Genomic DNA, 20,451 nt, shown 5'->3' with positions numbered 1-20,451 from the left:
AGTCGGTGCTTGTCGGTTCCAGAGAAGGTCGCTGGGGGCGTATATTTGTGTGAGAAATTTTGTGCGCGTGTCTTGCCAGACCAAGCATCGTTTGCATACGGGGGATTGCGGCCAGCAGGGCTGCTGCAAATTTATTCCGCCTAGCTATGGCATGCATAAATTGTAACACATTCGCACACTGGATCGCGACCGCGTGAGCTTCTTCCTTCACCCCCTGTGTCTGCTGCTGTCGTCGTTTGTTGGCTAAACGAGACGCGAAAAAATCTCGTACAAATCTTCACCCAGCTCGTACAGGTCTCACCGTACGGAGCAGGTCCGATCGCATATTATCGGCGACCTTTTGGGACACCTACCAGCCCTAACATATACTCCGTTTGTACACGGGCCCCGCTGTTATGGTCGGTACTTTCGGTACGTACATCACTGACAGCATGTTTACAATGTCCGCTCTGTATCCCTGCCCAGTACCAGGGCTGCGTATACGAAGGACAGGCGCGCGCGACCGCGTTGTTGCTCTCGGTTCACATAAACAGCAAAATTCGTCTTTCGGTTGCAGATTGTACCGATTTCTCGGGAATCCGGGAACCGTTCCAGAGGTTCGTACTGTAAGGCGCTACTTCATCCGAGCCAAACCAGGGTGTCTTGGGGTGCTTTGGCAAACCGCGGAAGCTAACCGTACACAAGATTGAAAAGTGATACTCTAATTGACAATCCAGAAATATCTTTGTAATTGGGACGATGCCCGTACGGTGGAATCTTGCACCAGGCCTCGTTTGCAAGTGCCAATGAGACTGCAAGCCAAGTACTTGAGTGAGCGTCTGCTTGGACGCAGTTGCAACAGTAGCTGGAAGATGTACGGCAATGTGCCGGTTAATTACTGTCCAGCCGATCATGCAAAGGGGTGTAGCAAATCGTCCTTCAACAAACAACATTGTCGTTCCATGCTTTCGTCTGCGGACACGTGTTGAGCTCTGTAGATGTTTAATCTGCGGTTTAACTACCCAGAACGCTAGTGCGAAGTGAAGGTTTTACGACAAAAATGGAGTAGGAAATCAATAAGTTTTACAATAAAATGTATGTTCTACTTGTACCCTTCTGTGTTAAAACACAACAATTTAACCTCAAACATTCAGCGGTAAAGAAAGTAAAATTACTTTCCATTTTGCTGGCCACACTTACACGAAAGCATCACGATTTTGAAATCGCCAATCATTTAATTAATAACGATTCGATTAATCTTCGACACACACAGAGCCACCCCCAAACGTAAGCGACGGTTCGCGATCGCACAGCAAACGTTGGAGGATCATTTTTCAAAGCTGCCAAGTGCCAAGGGGTTGTCTCACAGTGATTAAGCATTTTCCTTCGTTAAGGCGTTGCGAGCGAGTGTGGGAGAAATGTAGATCAACCGTTTTGTTGATCGATGGGAAAGTCCAAGCTTCCTGTCCACATGACGCACGGGATGCCAGGGAGTTAAGCCGACCGGCCCCCGGTTTGCACCACACACCCTGGGCACAGCAACCGAACCGCGTGCTCAGGAGGGTGAAAAGAAAAGTGTTTCTTAAGCTCAGATTTTTTTATGGCAACAGTCCTAGGTTACAGCTAAACGAACCCCTCCCCCTTAAAGGTGATCGCCAAGGATTGATGAATTTTTGTTCAGGTTATTATAACACGCTGCGTAGAAAATTAGAGCTCTGAGGGATGTAAGCATGGTCGAGAGACTCATTTATATGAAGCCTCTTTCTGGTCCGGCAAGCGTGCCTCCATAAGAAGCATCTCCACATGCCAAAGTGAACAGACGTTCAAAGTTGAAGTTATTTTAAAGAGTATCGCCAACATGATCATTGTACATATTCCTGCAATTAAAAAAGTCTGGAAGCAATTGCCCCTTTGTTGAGGTGCTTTACTGGATAATACAAGCATTCCTCGGTCCAGAATCGCTTTCCTTGGGGCGAGTACGACCAAACTGGGGCGCAAACTTCCATCGCCCAAAAGGACCATTGTATGGATACGTTCCCACGATATAGTTACATTTCGCTTCAAGGTCTTGCCGAAGTTTATGGTAAGCAGTTAAAAATGGAATATCAATTGTCCTCGCGGCCTGCGTTCAGTGCGGCGGAAGGTACAGAATGATTCGCTTACCTTTAGGGCCACATTCTGCCAACGTCATTGACGCCAATTACAAATCGAATTAAACGGCTCTTCTTCATCTTAACTTTCCACCTAAAAGACCTGACAAAGTCTTTGAACCTGGACATCCAAATAAACGCAATTCATTAAATCTTTACAATAGATTCTGAGCTTTCTCTAAGGAACGTGTGCGTGATAAATCCGTCTTTATGTCTCCGTAGACTTCAGAGTTCCTCAAAATTCGTGGGTCTGGACAATGGACAAAGAGCAGCCTGTTTTAACTGCAAGGTTAATGTAAATGTCTCCACCAAGCTCCGTTCTCCGTTGTACTTCCTTGGTGGGTGCATCATAAAAACATGAACGCTTCCCGATACACTACATTCCGGTCCGTTGCTTGTACGCGGCAAATCATATCTGGTCTCGGATCAGAGGAGAGCTGGTGAGTCGTCCCTGTTGGCCGTTGTGGCTCGCTTCGCTTTTTTTTATCTGTTCATTTGCCGGTTGTTTAGCTCGCCGCAGCTACGAGCGCGCGCGCGCGCGTTCCACAAGCAATGGTCTCGGTTGATCGTTGATTTTTGCCCGGCCCGTCGTCTTCGTCCGGTGGGAAATCGAAAAGATACAAGATGAAGCCGAGAAAGCAAAACAAAATCCCTGTCCGTTGTCCACTCCACGTGGGGCAGTGGATGGGCTTACGCGCCCTGGGAGTTATCTTATTCTCTACTTAAACTTTAGTCACGACTGAGCTGTAACTGACCACAATTTCTGAGGCCACTCGGACGACCGGGACACTCTGTCCCGCTCTCTCTCTCTCTCTCTCTCTCTCTCTCTCCTGTACGTTGCTCACTAGCAGGGGGCTCCATAACAATTGCACCCAAATGATGATATCCTAAAGCGTTTCGGGGGAGCAAAGCTGACCGGTGGGCTGTGGCGAAGAGTGCGAACTAAACTGGTTCAGTTGTGGGCCACTTTAGCTGCCGCATGTCCGCCAACCGTCTGGCGAAAGGGTTCGGAACGTTATGGACTGGGATCGACTGTTTCTTGAGCCCGAGATAAGCTTGTCGAACGAAAGCAAAATAATAATAACACAACGAAAACTTCGCTTCACCATGAATGCGGTGTGGAGACGGTGATTCATTCCATGGGAAAAATGTGGTCCGAAATGAAATAATCTGCGTACTTCGTGCGTTCCATCAGCGAATGCGACGGCATGGTGTGGCGCGCAAGTCTCGTTCAATGAGTTGAATTTCGTTCTATTAGTTTAATTGTTAATATTTCTGCCTTTTCGGGAGACTTTCTTAGTAATATCGAATGCTGTATTGGGGAATACTCACACGCTACCCAAGCAGCATATCGAACCAACTTTTCTACACAACCATTCTTTATGCACCCCCGAGAAGATTTGTACGGTGAAGCAGCAATTTAAAAAAAATCGTTCCGCTTTGATTTACAAGCCATTTTTATGTGGAGCAGCAGTTTGGAAATATGTTTCGCGAAAAGAATGAACTCGGTTCCACATTGGACATTGATTTTCTTTTCCGTTGCTGCTGCTGCTGCTGTTGCACGCTGGCTGGCTGGCTGGATGGCTGTGTCTCGCGCGTTACCATCTTCACAGTTTTATTATTATCGTTTTTTTTTTTGGTTCGCTTTTCTTTCCTTTGCTATAAAAAAGCATTGTTCAGTTGGTATTCCGATTACCTTCTAGAGTACCTCCTCCACTCGGTTAGTGGTTTTTTTTTCGCCATTTCGTTGTCATTCTTTTATTCGCTTGTTCCTTTCTTTCCCCGGCGAGGAAACACTGCAACCATCCAGTTCCTATTGTAAACGGTTTGTGCATCGGGCGACGTAGTGTAGCAAGATAGCTACGGCTACTAACCTTCCGAAATGCATCCGTCTGCGAGACCGACAGAGGCAATCCGAAATTTCAACCCGAGGAACCGAGGAGCGCATCAGGACGAGCGACGGACAGTGTGGGAACCGGCCGCAGCAACAGCAGCAGCAACACAGAACGATATAAAACCAGTGAGTGCAATTTACTTTTAGAGTAACATAAATTTTCACCGACTAGCAAAAGTTTCCCCCCCCCATATTTTTTACCCCCACAGCTCTTGGCGCTTCTTTTCCTTCGCGTTTCTTGTCCACGGGTTGCCGCTAGGGCGAACGAACGTTTGGAAAATCGAAAGATTGCAACTGTGCGAATGGAAAAAGCAGTAAAAAAAATGGTGAAATAAAAGCCAGCAAACGCATAACCTCGCCGTGTAATAGTGAAGCAGAGAGCCCTGGGAATTGTGGCGAATGTTGCCATGTGAAATCGCTTTCATTCTTCTTCTAGCATCTCCACGTGCCCTTCGGACCTTCGCCAAGTCCTGCTTGCTCGTCCTCAGGAAGGCGAGTCGTCGTCGTTTTGTGGACGTCGCTGTATGTCGAGTGCTGTACTTTTCCCATCGTTCACGTGGTGTTGTATGTGCCACCCTTTGAGCGTGTGTGTGTGTGGGTTTGGGGGGTAAGAAAGATTCTATTTCAAAATTTTGCTGTTCTTATTTACCGCTCTCTCCGTTGTAATCGGGGTCCGATTTCGGTATCGCATTGGGCGCGCCCTCGCGACGAGAGAGAGAGAGAGAGAGAGAGAGAGAAGCAGCTGGGAGGGACAGGTTTGGCTAAGCGGCGAACCAATTTCGTGTAAACCTTTGGAAAATCTTTTCGCGTTGCTGCTTTCCCAGCTGCAGTTCCCACCCTTCGGTAAAAAAAGGTAATCATAAATCACCTGTGAGAAGTTGCCGTTATTATTATTACAGCGTCCGGAATTTGGACCGCGAAATTCGTATCAGTTGTGTGAGTCCTATGGGTTCCCTTGGGCATGAAATGTGTGGGTTGGAAATGGGAAATTTCGACTAGTTTCTGAACTGAAACAGATGCTAGACATGTGGAAAGCAAAAAGCAAAAATGCTCAGGACAATATAATCTTTTGTAAATGGAGTATTGGGAAGAAGTCCACAGACAGGGTTGAAATGAGTTTATAGTATTGTGCAGTCTCACACAATATGTGCTTGCCTGTCTTTGTTTCAATCTGGCGCTAGAGAGGGCCATCCGTGACTCCAAGGGTTGGTAACTTCGGGGATCATTTTCTGCAAATCAACCTTGGTGTAAGCTGATGACATAGACATCATTGGTTTTAAGGCACTACCAGGCCTTGGAAGTTGTCCTTACCTTTATCCTTCTGGGATCAAAAGTCAGCGCAAGGACACTGACGCGTCGCATCGCGTCGGAGTTACAGTATTCACACGACGGAGTTATAGTCCCAGTACTCATACATATGTATCGGAGACATGGACCCTATCCAAAACTGACGAAACCCTCTTAGCTGCATACGAGAGGAAAAGGATTCCGCTGATCATGTCATGAGAATGAAACCGGACGACCCAGCCGGTAAAGTCCTGTTAGGCCGTCCACACGGACAGAAGAGGCGTGGTAGGCCCAAATTGAGAAGGAGTGATGGCGTTGATGCTTCCGCCAGAACGGCCGGGATAATTGATTGGTAGACGAAGGCACTGGACCGTGAGCGGTATCAAGGATTCTAGCAGCAGACCGCTCACTCAAATTAACACGTATGACTATCTTCTAAAGTTTCCATAATCTTAACCACCACATCAAGACAACTTGCGATTCTCCTTTCCCCTTTCTCACGTCAATCTTCATTAGAATCAACTAAACGATGGTGTTAATGTTAAAAATTCATCGCGCTCCTACCGAAGAGAAACTCTGCGCTCGAAAAATGTGGGGCCTGTAATTCACACGAAAGGATGTGAGTGAATGAAATTTAACAAACGACGCGAACGAATAATCTCTCGGCCCTGGTCCAATCCCTCCACAAAACGGTAGCCTTTTTTGGGCGTTCTGGGCTTCATTTATCCGATATTCAACTCCAAGGTTTAGGTAGGAGGTCCCAACCGGACGTCAAAAGGGCGCCAAACAAACTTCAAACAGAAACCGGAGCGATTCCACACAGACAGACCGCACCGAAACACAGGCCAGAAATCACACGCCTTTATCACCCAACCTCGATACCCAAAAAGTGGCTTAGTTCTGAAGGATTAGACGAAGCAGAAAAAAAATCCCAAGGAGCACAACAAAATAACACACAGACGCTTCTCGCGCCTCGGGAGCAAGGGTAGATGCGAAAGCGAAGAAAACGCCCGAACTTAAGCAAGCGTTCCTCAAAGGGTGGATGGAATTCTTCTACTCCTCGCGAGAGTCGATTTCATTTCCGATTATCCAGGGGGCGGGGGGGGGGGAGGTTTTCTTTATTCACCAAAGGTTTACCCCGCAAAAGGTGAACAGACTGACTTGTTTCGGTGTTTTCCTTTTTGGTATGAATTATTATAATTGGCACCCTGGAAAACAAAACCAAGAAAAAAAAAAGAACTCGAAACCGAAAACATAACACAAACTTTAGGCTTCCCAGTTCGTTTCCCAGTATTATGATGATTAGTTTTATTCCAGATATACTTAGGCTCAGGATTTGTTGGTAGCTTGTTTTCTCTGACCGTTTTAGGTTTGTTGGTTCATTACGTTCCTTTGCTATTAGCGCGTGTAGAAGCCTTGGCGTTTTTCTTCGTTTTTGTTCTCGAGCTCATTTTCTTCAACTGAGGCTTCATTTTCGTTCTGACTTTTAAATTTGCCTGCCGGTTGGAAACCGTCCAACGCTCTGGCAACTGTCTCCGGCATGTCTTGGAACTTTTTTTGGTGTTGTGCTAGTATCATCATTAACGTGGTTCGTTTCCTTATCATCGCCCAAAAACGGTTGTCCGCGCGTAATGAAGTACAGTGGCAGTGGCCATTAGAATAGTTGGTTTCATTTTTGATATCATAATTAGCCGGTTTCTTTTCTTTAGTTTAGCTTTTTAACCGAAAAAGCGAAGTTGCTTGTTTGTTGCAGTTTGTTTGACATTAGACCGAAATACAATCAAAGTCTAACCACAGATCACAACTACGCGAGTCATAAATTAGTGTTTAAAATGTACAAATGAAGGTTGAACGGAACGATGAGTCTAATATTCAAACGCAAACAAAGGAATTGCGCTGAACGAGCACTATGCAGCATTCAACTGTTGCTGTAGTTAGATTCATTTCTATCGGACAATTATCTATAATTTAGTAATTTTGAATGTCCCAGCCAACGACCTTCCCCGCGCGATTTGATTATCGGTTGCGGTTTTAAGGTTTGGTAGGTTACAAAATTCCACAGCTAAATGAAGTCGGGAGAGAAAAAAAACAAACAGCCCACCTCTCGAGGCTAGAACAACCGCATCCGTAATTGTTAACTAGCAAAACTGGCATCAAAATTAGGAGCCTGAACTGAAACCCCCAATGTGCTCGGCCGACCGGTAGCCACATGGAAATGGTTATGTGGTTTGTATTTATTAAAAATAACAAAACATTCCCGCTGAAACGGAGCTCACATTTGAATCTTACGACAAAAAAAAAAATACACTCAGGGTTCGTCGCTTGTTGCCACACCAGCTTTTTCCCGTCCCAAGAGCCGCAAGATCGCCGAATGTCGGTTGTCAATCTTTTGGCCTCGAATTGTGTGCATTGTATCGGATGGGAATAGGATCGATTTTTTCCCTTCTGTATGTATCTCTCTCTCTCTCTCTCGCTCTTCAAGACCTCACTCATCCCGGCCCCGAGGGACTCGTCGAGGAGGAGGATCATATAATAATGGTTAGTTAGTGGTACCGCGCGCTTGTTTGAGATTTTTTCGAAGCTCTTGGGCAAGAGAGGAGGTGTGCGCGCATCGGGCTTTTTAAAAGGTTTCTAATCCCTGACAATTTGCTGTGATTATCGTTATTATTATGAGCTGTTATGCTTATTTGTGTGTGTCTGTTGTTTTTGTTTTCGCTTCACCGCCTCTCGGTCACCTCTTCAGGCCAGTTTTGGGTGGAAAATGTTTGTCCGCCCTTGTTTTTCGTATGCTGCCGATTCACATTCGGTTGCTCATCCGGTGGACCGGGAGGAAGGTTTGTCCGTTTTTTTTCCGAACCGTAAAACCGGAGGTTTCCGTAACTAGGGACAAGGTAGCCGGCGTCGTCGTTGGCAGCGATCCACACGCGATTTGCGTGGTGTGTGCCCCTTTTTTTCATTCACCATTCACTCAATACTAATTTCGGGGCCAACTATACGCTCGGATGAGGCTGAAGATAGGGTTAGGAACAACAACAACAGCCAGAAAACAAAAAAAAAACGCGCTCAAGTATAATTGGGATTGATGTCTGAAAAATTGGATTCATGTCAAATCCGATGCTCTTTGTTTCGGCGCTGTGAAACTGTAGCAGAAAGTTGCTACAAATATTGCCGCCGCGCTCGGTTGGGAGCGATTCGGGATGGATTTGGTTCTTCGCAGGAATTCGTCAATTTGTCGATACTGGAGTGATTCGATTATATCGTGAAGGAGAAGATACGGAATCGGAAGAGCAAAGGAAGAGAGTGTTTTAATTGGTGGAGTATTAGGAGCGATAATGATGGCTCGATTAAGAAAATAATACTTCAAGAAAATACATTACGCAGGATTTCTTCAATCTCTGCTACAATTCCACCATAGGCACAATAATCGCAACATTGTTTTCAAACCTCCCTACCCGTGGCATCTTGCAACTTCAAAAAGCTAAATAAATACCCGGTATATTGGAAGCAGTAAAAATCAGCCGCTCGGGGAGACGCTCAAAATGGACCCGAAGTCTATGTTTTAGCTGTCGAAATTTTGACGATTGAATTGACTTCTTCTGGTCCTCCTCCAACTCCTTCTTCAACCTCCATTTTTCGAGCGTTTAGAGAGAGAGAGGGCCTGGGTCCACTTTGCTACCTTCGCCGGACCGATCAGTCAACCGGAATCGGCATCGGCACGCGGGTCGGAGGAAAAACTAAGGAATGGAAATTTGGATCCCCCCCATTCTCTTAAATATAGGTGTGTTCTTCAAAAATCTGTCAATAATTTTCTGTTCGAAGTCGATTATTATCTTATTATATTTGCTACGTTCCCTCCGGTTTGCCTTCATTGTGGTGGCTGGTGTTGGTGCAACGGTTGGCCCCCACGGTGGACTGCGAAGCCATCCGGCTCAAGTATTTTAAGGTTCGCTCTGATTTCTTTGACTTTGTTTCTTTCAGAAGGTTTCGGTGTGATGGCTTCTGAGGGTGGTGAGCGGGTTTAATTTAGCCTGGTGCGGCGGTACGACGTTCCCCCTTTCGGAGGAACGATCATTGTTTTCTTGTTAATTTCTCGCCGAACTCGCCGAAAAGGAAAACATCGATATCGTTTCCGGAGGACGCAACTAGACCCGGGGCGGGAAGGGGGCATCGCGTTTGCATCCATGTAGGAACATGACGTTTTGATGAGTCGCTGGTGGGAAACGGACCGACCTTCGAGCGATGTGTGCCTACTATTTTTCGTAAAGCGCCCGCCGTTTTGATGAGTTCTGACTTTCGGGTGGTGGCTTTACTTAGCCCCTATATACCGCGATATACCGAGAATTAAATTTCCAAACTCACCGACGCAGCCGCTCTAAGCGTCATATAATTTGGCTTCAGGCCTCCCAAAAGTTCGGAACAATATCAAACTGTCCATCTGAGCAGGTCTGCATCCTGAGCTCGGGCAGCATAATGCATGTGTGTAGCACGTTCCGTACTGCTGCTGTTTGCGATAGCTAATTTGCTGAACGAGAGACCCATCAGCTAATGCCCCGGTGTAGTTAGTTGATTGATTGATTTGTTTTGCGGCCAGTTATCGAGAATGTGTGCGAACATGGTTTGCGAGGTTTGCAGACTCCTACCGAGGAGATTGAACGGGTGTCGTCGATTTTCTTTTCAATCGAAGCCTGATGACGTTCGAAGGGTGATGCTTCCTCTCGACTGATGTAACCTTTCGGACGGATCCGACCGGCGAACGTTAAAATTGAATGTTGTTCACTAACAGCCAGAAAATCGAGTTTGTTCCACAATCAACCACCGTTGCGGGATGGAAGTATCGGGGGGTTTGGACGAGAGTGTCGTCGGACGGACCTGTCGGGGCATAGGTTTGTTGAGCGTAGCGCGTAGGAAATTCTTATTTCATGCTAATTATACACATACACACCTTTTCCCGCACACCGGTCGCCATGTTCGCTCCAGTCAGGTCCGTCCGGATCATGCCGTAATTACCGCTATCATTACAACCAGTGGACGACCCCGGACGAAATCGGTTTCGCTGCGGGGGTAATTCGTATTCGAAAATGATCGAAAAAAAAGGTCCCGTCGTACGCTTGCTTTCGGGAGAAGTTCGTTTAACTTACTACGGCCCTTCCCGCTGCACCTCATTTCCATGCCATCCTCAGAATCGTTGAAGGGTTTGAGGGAGGTCTTACGTAGAAAACAATAAGCAAAAAAGCGGATTCCTCTTAGAAAAAAAAATGAACGAGGGTTCTTTAAATTCGGTAGTACCGAAAGATGAAAGCGGAGACAGTGGGCAGTGAAAACATTCCGTCGATTTCAGTTGACCAAAGCACACGATCTTTCGCTCTCGCAGGAAGACCGTTTTTTGTGCGGTTTGCTCGCTGAAGTCAACAGCCAGTAACGAGGGTTGGAAAAACGAGATCGTATTAAAACACGTTCCGGGTTGCTTTGTACGATTATCACCGTGAAGCGGAGACTTTACCATGGCGCGCGCGCGCGCAAGAATCTCCAAGAAATGACCAGCGAAAAAGGTTCATCAGCAAACGGTTCCGGGCGGGAGTTTTGCGATCGTCGAACAACCGAATCTCCTCCTTCCGAACACGGCGCTACACTGATTTCAACATTTCATTTCCCATCCACAGTGGAGGATTTAAAGTAGCAATTAGCGAATGAAGTGCCCCGAGGGATTTGGCAGTTCTTTTTGCACTCAAAGGACGACTCTGGAGAGGCAAAAACTCCGCTGCCATAATTTCGCATCACACGCGGAGAAAGGAAGCTGCTGCTGTGCGTTGGGTACGCCCGTGGCTACCTGTCTTTGGTAGGGTATGCCCAGTTTTCGAATATCCTGGACAGTGTGTGCCTCGGCTGCCGAGTGCGATCAATACGCACAGCAATTGCACATCAAAGCGAGCATAATGATGGCGGCCGAAGAATGAGCCGAGCAGCCGGGTAACTCTGGACGCGCAAACGCGGCAAGCGTGTGTACAACATGCTAATTAGCATTACCATTATCAAAGGCTTTTATAAACGTATCATACCATTATCAATTAATTACGAAAACTGTTATCGACCGATCAGTATCCGGCACTCGGCCACAAGCCCTGGTTGTTTGCTGTTCTTAAACTCGATATTTGTTCAAGGAGACTTTTTTTTTCGGGGCGGCCCGATTCGTACGATTTCTTTGATTCGATTCCAGTTGATTGTGGTTGGTGTAGTCTTGCTGCCGGAGTTCTTGTTTTATTAACCAATCGCTCGATTGCATTATCATCGGCAATTATTGCCGTCCAGACAGTGTTGTGGTTCTTTTTTTTTCGTTGTTGGTACAAAAGGACCGTTATTGCGTACCTATGGATGACTGCAATCGGGTGTCTCACGCATACTAGGCAATCAGTGATCTCCCTCCCATCGGTGGTATGGGCGCAAATTAAGGGATTCGCCGTAATTGAATTTGTATAATTTACCAGTGTGATAAAAACGAATACTCCTGAGTGGCCGACAGGCGATTGAGCTTTCTTTTTACATATCCGTTTTCCTGAACCTGCTGTAAATTTGGCTCGATAAAGAATCGTCGCCCTACCCACATGCAGATTGCGCGCGTTGATTATGCTGAATGGTTTACACCCAATCATGGTACAGATAGGGCCGTTACACCTTTTTTTGTTATTATTACTCCTGGACCGGGAGTAAGTAAATAAAAGACATACAACACTGGAGGTGGATGGCATGAAATTGGTTACATTTCATGCCGGCCGACACTTCATCAAATTATAATCAAGAATTTGATTTGTTTTTTCGGTACAACCAGTCGACACGGGAGCGATCCATTTAGGTTTTATGGAGCTCAGGAAAAAAAGGACTGAATTTTGGATATTTTTTAGTGCTTTACCATAACAACCGAATCAACTGGGTCGATTTGCAGGATCATAATCAAAAACGGCTGTCATAATTAGACAGAAAGGTTTCTGATTCGTGTCGGATCACTGGCGGCGAACGGTAAATCGTGTCTTCTTCGCATCCGTTAATCCTCGAAAGCAATTATTTTAACAATCTATAATGATGCCCATCAACGTCACCAGTCAGGGGCCAACTATTTGTTTTTGAATGCAATATGAGTCGTCGATAAGGGGTACGGGAAGACTTCAATTTAATTCTTCATTGAATGTGGCTTTGGCAGTATTTAAATGATAAAATAAAATAAATTTTAATTTGCGAGAACAATTTAAATCCAAGTACCAGTTATTTTTTCCCAAGTAAGAGAGCTTCATGTATGGGGCATCCGATGTCCAATGATTTAATGACTGAATTAAATTTCACGCCCAGTCAAAGAAAAGCCCGCTAAAATCCGGTTCTTTCTTTTTCACCCCTAAAAGTGCTAAAAATTATACATTCAAGCCATAAATCAACAGACATTAGTTGGCCCCATAATGTTTCGATGTAATAACTGTTGTTTTCGGCGAGATCTACCTGAGGTCTGCCTGTCGTCTGAGACAGCGCACTGGACGAACCGACGTGTTTTAAATGCGGCTGACCAATCCTGCGCCCGCGGTTCAACTACTAATCGGACCAGCATACCGCATTCAATCAATAACAACATAAATTTTATTATTATTATTAAATCTTCATGCGTAATAGCGCTTCGCACGGTCACAACACGCATCCGTGTCAACAGCTTCATTTTCATGCAAAATATATTTTAGGCTAAAGGCAAACCACAGGCAAGACGAGGTAGAAAAAACTCTCCCCCCGAACGGCTGTTTTTGTCTTACACCGGTGCAACGCAACTTACCCGGTGCCCAATGACCAACGCACAACACGGTAGCATTGTGACGCACCCGGGGGAAATGATAGTAATTATGCTAATCGATAACACTTTTATGCTCCATTTTTATCGATCCCTAATAAATATCCTCCAGGTATAGCTATAGTGGGGGGATAAAATTAAACCTGTGGAACGCAGGAACGCACCAAGGTGTCGAAAATTGATATATTTAAGCCGGAGTCGGGTCCACCGAATGAGCAAGTTAAGGTGACCAGGCGTCACCGGTCATTCGGTTCTCGGTTCGGGGATCGATCATCGAATGATTGATGCCCTTCTCTGGTTCGATACATCGTCACGTTCAACCTAGTTGAAATATGCGGCATACCACCACCCGATAGGGGTTTTTTTTATGTTTGGCGTTTTTCCTGTTTCATATATTCACACTCATTTTTCAAGACTTCCAAGCATGCTTTTCATGCTTACCTTTCGTTGGTGGGGTTAGTGTTTTTTTTTTTACGTACAGAATACCGAAGGAATGAAAAATTTGGTAAAAAAAGAAGGGTTAAATATTACATAAAAACCAACCGATAGAAGTCGATTCCACCAGTGTTTCGCGTCCCATTTGCCAACCGTTGCCTTGGGCCATTTCCATTATATTTATACCACACACGGGTACGGGTGTTTGCTCGTCTCCGTTTCACCTAACCCAGAAGCAGCCACCACGTACTCTGTGGCGAAGGCATCGGGTTCGGGGCCCGATCGAGCCAGGACGGACCTCACTCGTCTGCTACAAACTAATTAGTAGGTTGGCGTAATTTCTTATGTTATAGGTATCGACATACTATCTTTCCGGTCGATATACGTCACCCGTTCAGCACGTTGTGGCGCGATCGCTTCACGATCGCAGGTCAACAAGGGCAGTTGTTTTCGGCCCCTGACGATAAAGGATGGAAAAACAACAAACTCCGTTATTCGCTTACGGTTTTAAAGGTTTCGGTAAACTGATTGCGTTACGAGTGCTTTAACTTTGTACCATAATTTTCTTTAATTTTTTTGCATTCACTCAAACGGGCACATTAACAGAGCAGGGGTTTGGGAATAATTTGGTTGATTTTCGAAGCTCAGTGCACCCTTCCGCGATTCAAGTGAAGTATTTAATTTGTTGTTTGGGTTTGATGTGCATGTTGTTTGTATGCAAAAATGAACAAAATTTACAATCATGTTTCTCATTATCGCAACTGAATGAATGCACAACATGTGGCAGTGTTGTACATGCGTTTTATGGAGCTTCCACATTGTGCAGCGGAGATAAACATTTTCCCAGTGTATTTCAAAATTATACTAAAGCCTTGAGTATGATAAAATAGCTTCTTCATCTTCTTTTTTAGCTATGCAGATGTAATTCTGGCTTCCTTGATTTGACTTACTTCCAGCTATAAAAACTCTCCTGCATAATGGGGAAATATGGCTCTGGATGGGAATCGATATCAGTTCCTATGTATTATCTACCGGCGACGCTATTACCTTTACCACCGGGTCGCACTGTCTGAAGGGTTGCTGATGGGCTATTTAAAACGAAGCATTATGTTCACTTTTTAGGATTACTAGCTTATTATTTCAACAATTTCTTTTAAAGAAGTTGCAAGGTACAACCAGTTTTTAATATATAAAATTTTTAAAATTAATGCCTTCTTGCAATAATTACAGCGAATTAAAAAAAAGTGACCACAGTGGATCAAAATGGCGTATAATCTGCCGTGATTGTGATCAAGTGATTTCGATGCGCGTCGAACAGAGAGCCCCAACAATCTCAACCACCTCACCAACCTCAAAACACGCAACCAATTTCTTGTGCTACACAAAAGCAAAATGTTATGATTTTTGTCGTCGTAAGCTCCGCGCACGCACCGGTACAGACGCGTGCCGACACGACCGACATCACACCGGCAGGATTTGCAAGAACAATCACACCCGGCGACAACCGGGATTTCGAAGAGCGTGAAAAAGTTCCGTTCGCATGACAGTTTTAGGCGGCAGCTAAATGTTCGCACCACCGCGAACCGGGCAGTTACAATTGCCCAGGCCTCCCAGGTCCGTACACCGGGAAAGAGGGGTTTCGGGCAGCCGCCAGCAGCCAGGGGTACAAAATTCATCCAGGAGGAGCGCGTGAGCGTGTGGTCTGCGAGAATGGTTCGTGATTTTGTAAAGTTAAAGCGCGTAACCTGCTAGAGTCACGCAAAAGGTATGGCACGCACGATGCTCTCCTGCTCGCTTAGTGTGTGTGTGTGTCTGTTGTCCCAGGCGCGCGCGAAAAGCGAGGGGAAAACATCCTTCGGTTTCCACACAGAGTTACCTCTGGAGGTCGCAACACCATCGTGTTGCGTTGGCGCACCAGCAAAGACGAGCCTCCTCTCGGAGCCAGGGCCAGTGCGAGATGATGATGTGATTGCGCAATTGATGCTCTTGACCGGCGGCACGCGCACAAACCCCCCGTTGCACAGATCGTGTGTTTTCTTCATCGGAGGTTTATTTTGACTCATTGACCGACAAGCGGGAGAAAATAAGAAGAACACTTCGTATCCTTCCCCATTTTCTAAGAGTTCGCGCCGGTCAACGGCGGTGATCGTGAATTCAAATAAATCGACCATCCGCACGTGACCACGTGGATGAGGGTCCACGGTTCCGACAAACGATCCCATGAATCCCAGACACAAAACTTCAAAGGAAGTTGAGGAAGGTGATGGTTTGTGGATGAGCTTTAACACTGTGCTCTCTTTACTCCAAAAAGTCGGTTAATTTAACCTCACGTGACGAAGGAAATTGAAATTAAGACGTGGGGATACTACACCGATGTTCGATGTGTATTCGTAATGATCCTTTTGAGTTTGGCAGGTTTTTGCCGCTCAGTTCGATGAATGAAAATTGCAAATGAATGAAAAAACACTCGTGACTGGCGGGCAACGGAAACGTGCCGCTGACACGACGTTCGAACCCGAGTACGTACGAAGCATTTAATGAGACTGAGCGATTGAACCGGCGGGTCTTCTCGTGACCAACTAACCGCAGGAATGTCATCTCTAAGCTCTTCTAATGTTTACATGGTTTTTGAGAAAAGGGAGAGAGAAAAAAATGCATGTGCGATAGCAAATCATTCCGACACCGTTGATATGTTGTTTGTCATTCGAACGTGAATCGAGGGTTGTTTTTTTCCTCCATTTTTGCTCTCCCTAAAGACCAGAGCCGGTCACTGCTTGCTGTTTATCGTTTATTGATTGATTTTAAATTAAATGTCATTTTCAGATGCGTTTTGTGGTCGCATTTTTTGCTCCTCTCCGTTCGCTATCAGTTCCAACCCGATGCAATCAATACCACAAGCTCCCGGCGGCAGCAGCAGCAGCAGCTGCAGAAAAAATGCCCGAAGATCGCAAAACGAGCAAAGATTGACAGTCCGTAGCGAAGGAGGAGGCCTCCCAATCCCCGACGGAAGCCCGTGACCGGTCGCTTTTGTACATGGCGAAAGTATCGGGTTATACATCTCGAACTGGCCGCCAACAACAAAAAAACCCAGAACATAAGAACAAATGTAAACATTATTGAGAAATAAAATCGAACGACACGGACACTTATTGCACAAACGCCGTCCCCCGGTTCGTTCGTGGTCGGTTTTGTGTGTGTGTGTGTGGTGGCAGTTTTTAACCGTTTTTCTCTGTCACACCACACCGACCGACTCTTCACCCAACCTTTTTCATGGTGAGCGGTGTAGTTTACGCCAGGGCAGGCAATAATGTCTCCGACCGTCGGTATTCGTCACATAGGATGCTTTTTGATCGGTTTTAATTTTCTGCCGTAGCTTCCACCCCTTCCCGGCTTCGGGTTTTCTTGAGATGTCTTTAGCTGCAAAGCGACCAAGAGCCGGTGGCGGTGGTGGTGGTTGCAATTTTCTGCATCGCATAGCTGCTTGCTGATGTGACAGAGGGACACAGTGCTTGGTGATACGTTGGGGATTGAAGGGATCTTGTTGTCGTTTTTTGTGTAGGTCTTGCCTTCGGTTTTACTCGATGTAATTTTGCGGTTCCGTGTCATGTTACTTATGGGTCAACGTGTTTATTTTTTGACAGATTTTTTTTTCTCTCCATCCCTTCAGGCCACTCCTGCTCGACAAACGGCAAAACCATAAAGTGCATTCCGTCGGTAATGTCAACGGCACACCAAACGGGGACACGGAAGCGCAGGACGGTCGGTGTCCGTGTTCGCGAGTGACAAAACCTGTGAGGGTGCACATTGGTGATCGTCGCACACATAATGATCGCACAAAAGGTCGTTATAATCATTAGTGAGCCGACCGCGACCGCGAAGGTAGGAAGCTTGGGAGGGCTTGGGAGGCAAAAAAAAAAACATTCCGGGACCGGCTGTGGTGTCCCATCTTGATGCGTCACCCGGCATGCCATGGGCCAGGATATTTCAAGCCCGAAAGCTTGGAAATACACACACACATACACATGCAACGGGAACACGGGGAAAAAAGTGCATTCTGGTGAAGAAGCCACGCCACCGCCGGAACGCAGCGAATGATGGCAGCGAAATGATTGGGTATTATTATGTGCGATTTATTGGAAATTTAATGATCTTGGGAGCAAAAAAACCGGCCAACCGACTGATACAACGTATGGAAAATGTGGGACGAAGGGGGAGAGAGAGAGAGAAATGGAGGCAGAGAGTAGAAAAAAAAAATACCGCCACACGAAATCCTTTGCGCAAAAAGGTGATTTTAATGACCGGTTTTACGACGTTCCGAGTGCCGCGATTTGTTGAGGTATCGGTTTTTGGGGACTGGAAAGTCAACGGGTTGGTGGTACCGACCGTTGGAAAGCGATGGAAAAACAAACTCGCAAAGATTTAACTACACCACCGTTCCGGTTGGATAGACATTCGGCGGGAGAAAATATTCCAACCACACATGCACACGCGGATGGTAAAATTGAAATTGTTGTGTCGCTCGATACATGCAATTTGTTCAATCGTTTTCCTTGGAGGTTTGGAAAATGATTTGGGGATGGGAAGATGGGAGGGGCGAACGGTTAAGTGAGGAGTATTGTTTAATTGGGGAAGGGTTTGTAATGCGTGTGCGTTTGCAAAAAAACAAAACAGCTTTCGCACGACAAACATATGAAAGGAATATCTGAACAGCTAACCTGGCGAAGCGCTCCTTGTCCTGCACGTTGTCTTCGTCCATTCTGTTGTATTTGTTACCACTGGATGTATCCTCATCAGACCTGAAATAGACGGGAAAGGATAAAAAACAATTTATTATCATGCAGTTGTCGGATTGAATGTTTTTCTGATATAGGCTGATCGGCGATTTTCGAATACTATTAAAAACTAGACTAATTTTGGATTTGTATATTGAATATGCTGGAATTCTAAATCTCTTCTTCTTCTTTTTGACTTAACGACGTGTTATAATCGTGCCGATCACGTAATGGCTTACAAGACTTATCAATACCAAGTAGTTAGATAGTCAGTCCTCAGTATGGGGGAACAGTCCGGATTAAATTTGGGCCTTGGTCCTGTCGTGTGAAGATCTGTGCCTCTGTGGGACTATATCCGTCAATGTTTCTTGCAGTTGATCCGGACTCATTGACTTGATTGATTATAGTAGCTTGATAGTCGATTTCGCGCATGAGGAACTTTTCTATCGTTGTCGGTAAAATGAATGTTGAAATGCTCGCTGCAGAGAAGTCAGTTAGGAGTTTCTTCGAAGACATCTGCTGATTCTGAGACATTCGGACGGTTGTTCATCTCAGAGCTGGGTGGCTTATTTTCTTCAACTTTTCCAGGATATTCGTTACTCGTTAGATCGAGAATTTGACTTTGAATCAAATTGATACCAAGTCAAACACCTGGAGGTACAGTTCACTTGATTTACGAAAAAAAATCATCTGTACGATTTTCGTATAACTTCAGGTCCCAATCCGTTTTTCTAAAATTAAACAGTTGCACACAGTGGCAGGTTTACAGTACGAACACTAACAGGAGAGTGAGGAGGCCTCGAGCTCGCAAAGGACCCGGAACGCGGAAAAAAACCTCGCTTCCGATCAGCAGAATTGATGTAATAGGGTCCTAAACATCCAATTCCGCTTAGGCTGTACTGCACTTTTGAGTGTTCGAACTCTCTCCAACAATAGATATTTTGTACATTTCCAGAGTTCAAATCGATTAGATCCGGCCTTTCCAGTGCCAACGTGTTTGCTCTGAGATGAAACTCATAAGCAGTTAAAAACATTAAATTGTTGTTTTTAATTGTGGTAAATGCTCCAAAGCAATCAATATCGCTGTTATATTTTATCTGTATACAAGAGATTGCTAGGACACAGGGTCATCTAAATAAAAATTCGTAAAAATAATCCTTTACACATCTCCTCAAACGTTACACGGTGCTTGCTTGTTACCAGCAGCTATCAGCAAAAAAGTTTCCTCGACAATGGGAACAATTGGCACAAACAAGCAATACACCCCTAAACTGAAATCGACATGAGAGCCTTACATCATTACTCCGTCCTTTAATCCAATACGCACCACAATATGCCTAGCGGGCATCGACTACAAGAAGCACGTGAACCGGTAAGGACGTTACCGTGATGGTGGTGGCAAAACTGATGACGGCACGCGACACTAGAAATTATGATGCCCGTGGGCCTTTTTTCTCGCTTGCGATCGTAGCCGTCGAACGAAGCGTAGACACGGGTACCCCCGGTGCGAGCAGGCAACGAACATACAGCTCGAGCGCAATTTTTGCCCACCCCATCATGATGCGGTCGATTGGTCTAGACATGCCAACAAGCGTTACACTTGTAACGGGGCTGATTTTGCGATGGTCACGGTCACACAACCTGAAGCGAGCCCAGCGATATGTGTCGCAATGATGATTGACTAGTTACAGGCAGGTGAATTAACGGTGGAGATGAGGATATTGGTTGGATGATACTGAGGAACGAAAACTTACAATAAGTTAAAGTTACGTTAGAATACATTAATTGTACGTGACAGTAGACAATTTCACCGGACAGCACCGGCTGGAATGGGAACAACTTAAAGTCGCACCGACGCTGCACTGGTGCAAATCTGTGCAAGCCCGGCGCCAAACCCTTACTCCCGCCTGTTGCAGTTCCCAAAAAAGGGAATCGTCCGGATATGGATGGTCACCTCTACCGATGTCCCCACTTCTATCCTCGTTCTCCTGCACCCTGATACCCGTTCGCTGTGCCTAGTCAACTGCTGCAAGTACCGCCGGATACCGAGACGACAGTGCTTATTAGGGCACATCGTCCGGGGCGATTGTATTAATTATGAAAATTCGCGATCCA

At 45.8% G+C, this 20,451-nt stretch overlaps 1 protein-coding gene across 11 annotated transcripts in view; it reads right to left on the bottom strand.

Moving 5' to 3' along the window:
* Nucleotides 1-20,451, bottom strand: part of LOC118508807 (aryl hydrocarbon receptor nuclear translocator homolog) — a 207,278-nt gene that overhangs the window by 75,103 nt on the left and 111,724 nt on the right. For all 11 annotated transcript variants that reach the window (XM_036048543.1, XM_036048538.1, XM_036048542.1 and 8 more), the window contains one exon: nt 18,280-18,360. In XM_036048543.1, the coding sequence (XP_035904436.1) occupies nt 18,280-18,360 (81 nt within the window). The remainder of the gene's footprint in view (nt 1-18,279; nt 18,361-20,451) is intronic.

This window comes from Anopheles stephensi, chromosome 3 (genome assembly GCF_013141755.1).
Source record: "Anopheles stephensi strain Indian chromosome 3, UCI_ANSTEP_V1.0, whole genome shotgun sequence".
NCBI lineage: Eukaryota > Metazoa > Arthropoda > Insecta > Diptera > Culicidae > Anopheles > Anopheles stephensi.
Note: the sequence above shows the minus strand (reverse complement) of the source record. Positions and strands in the feature narration are given on the sequence as shown.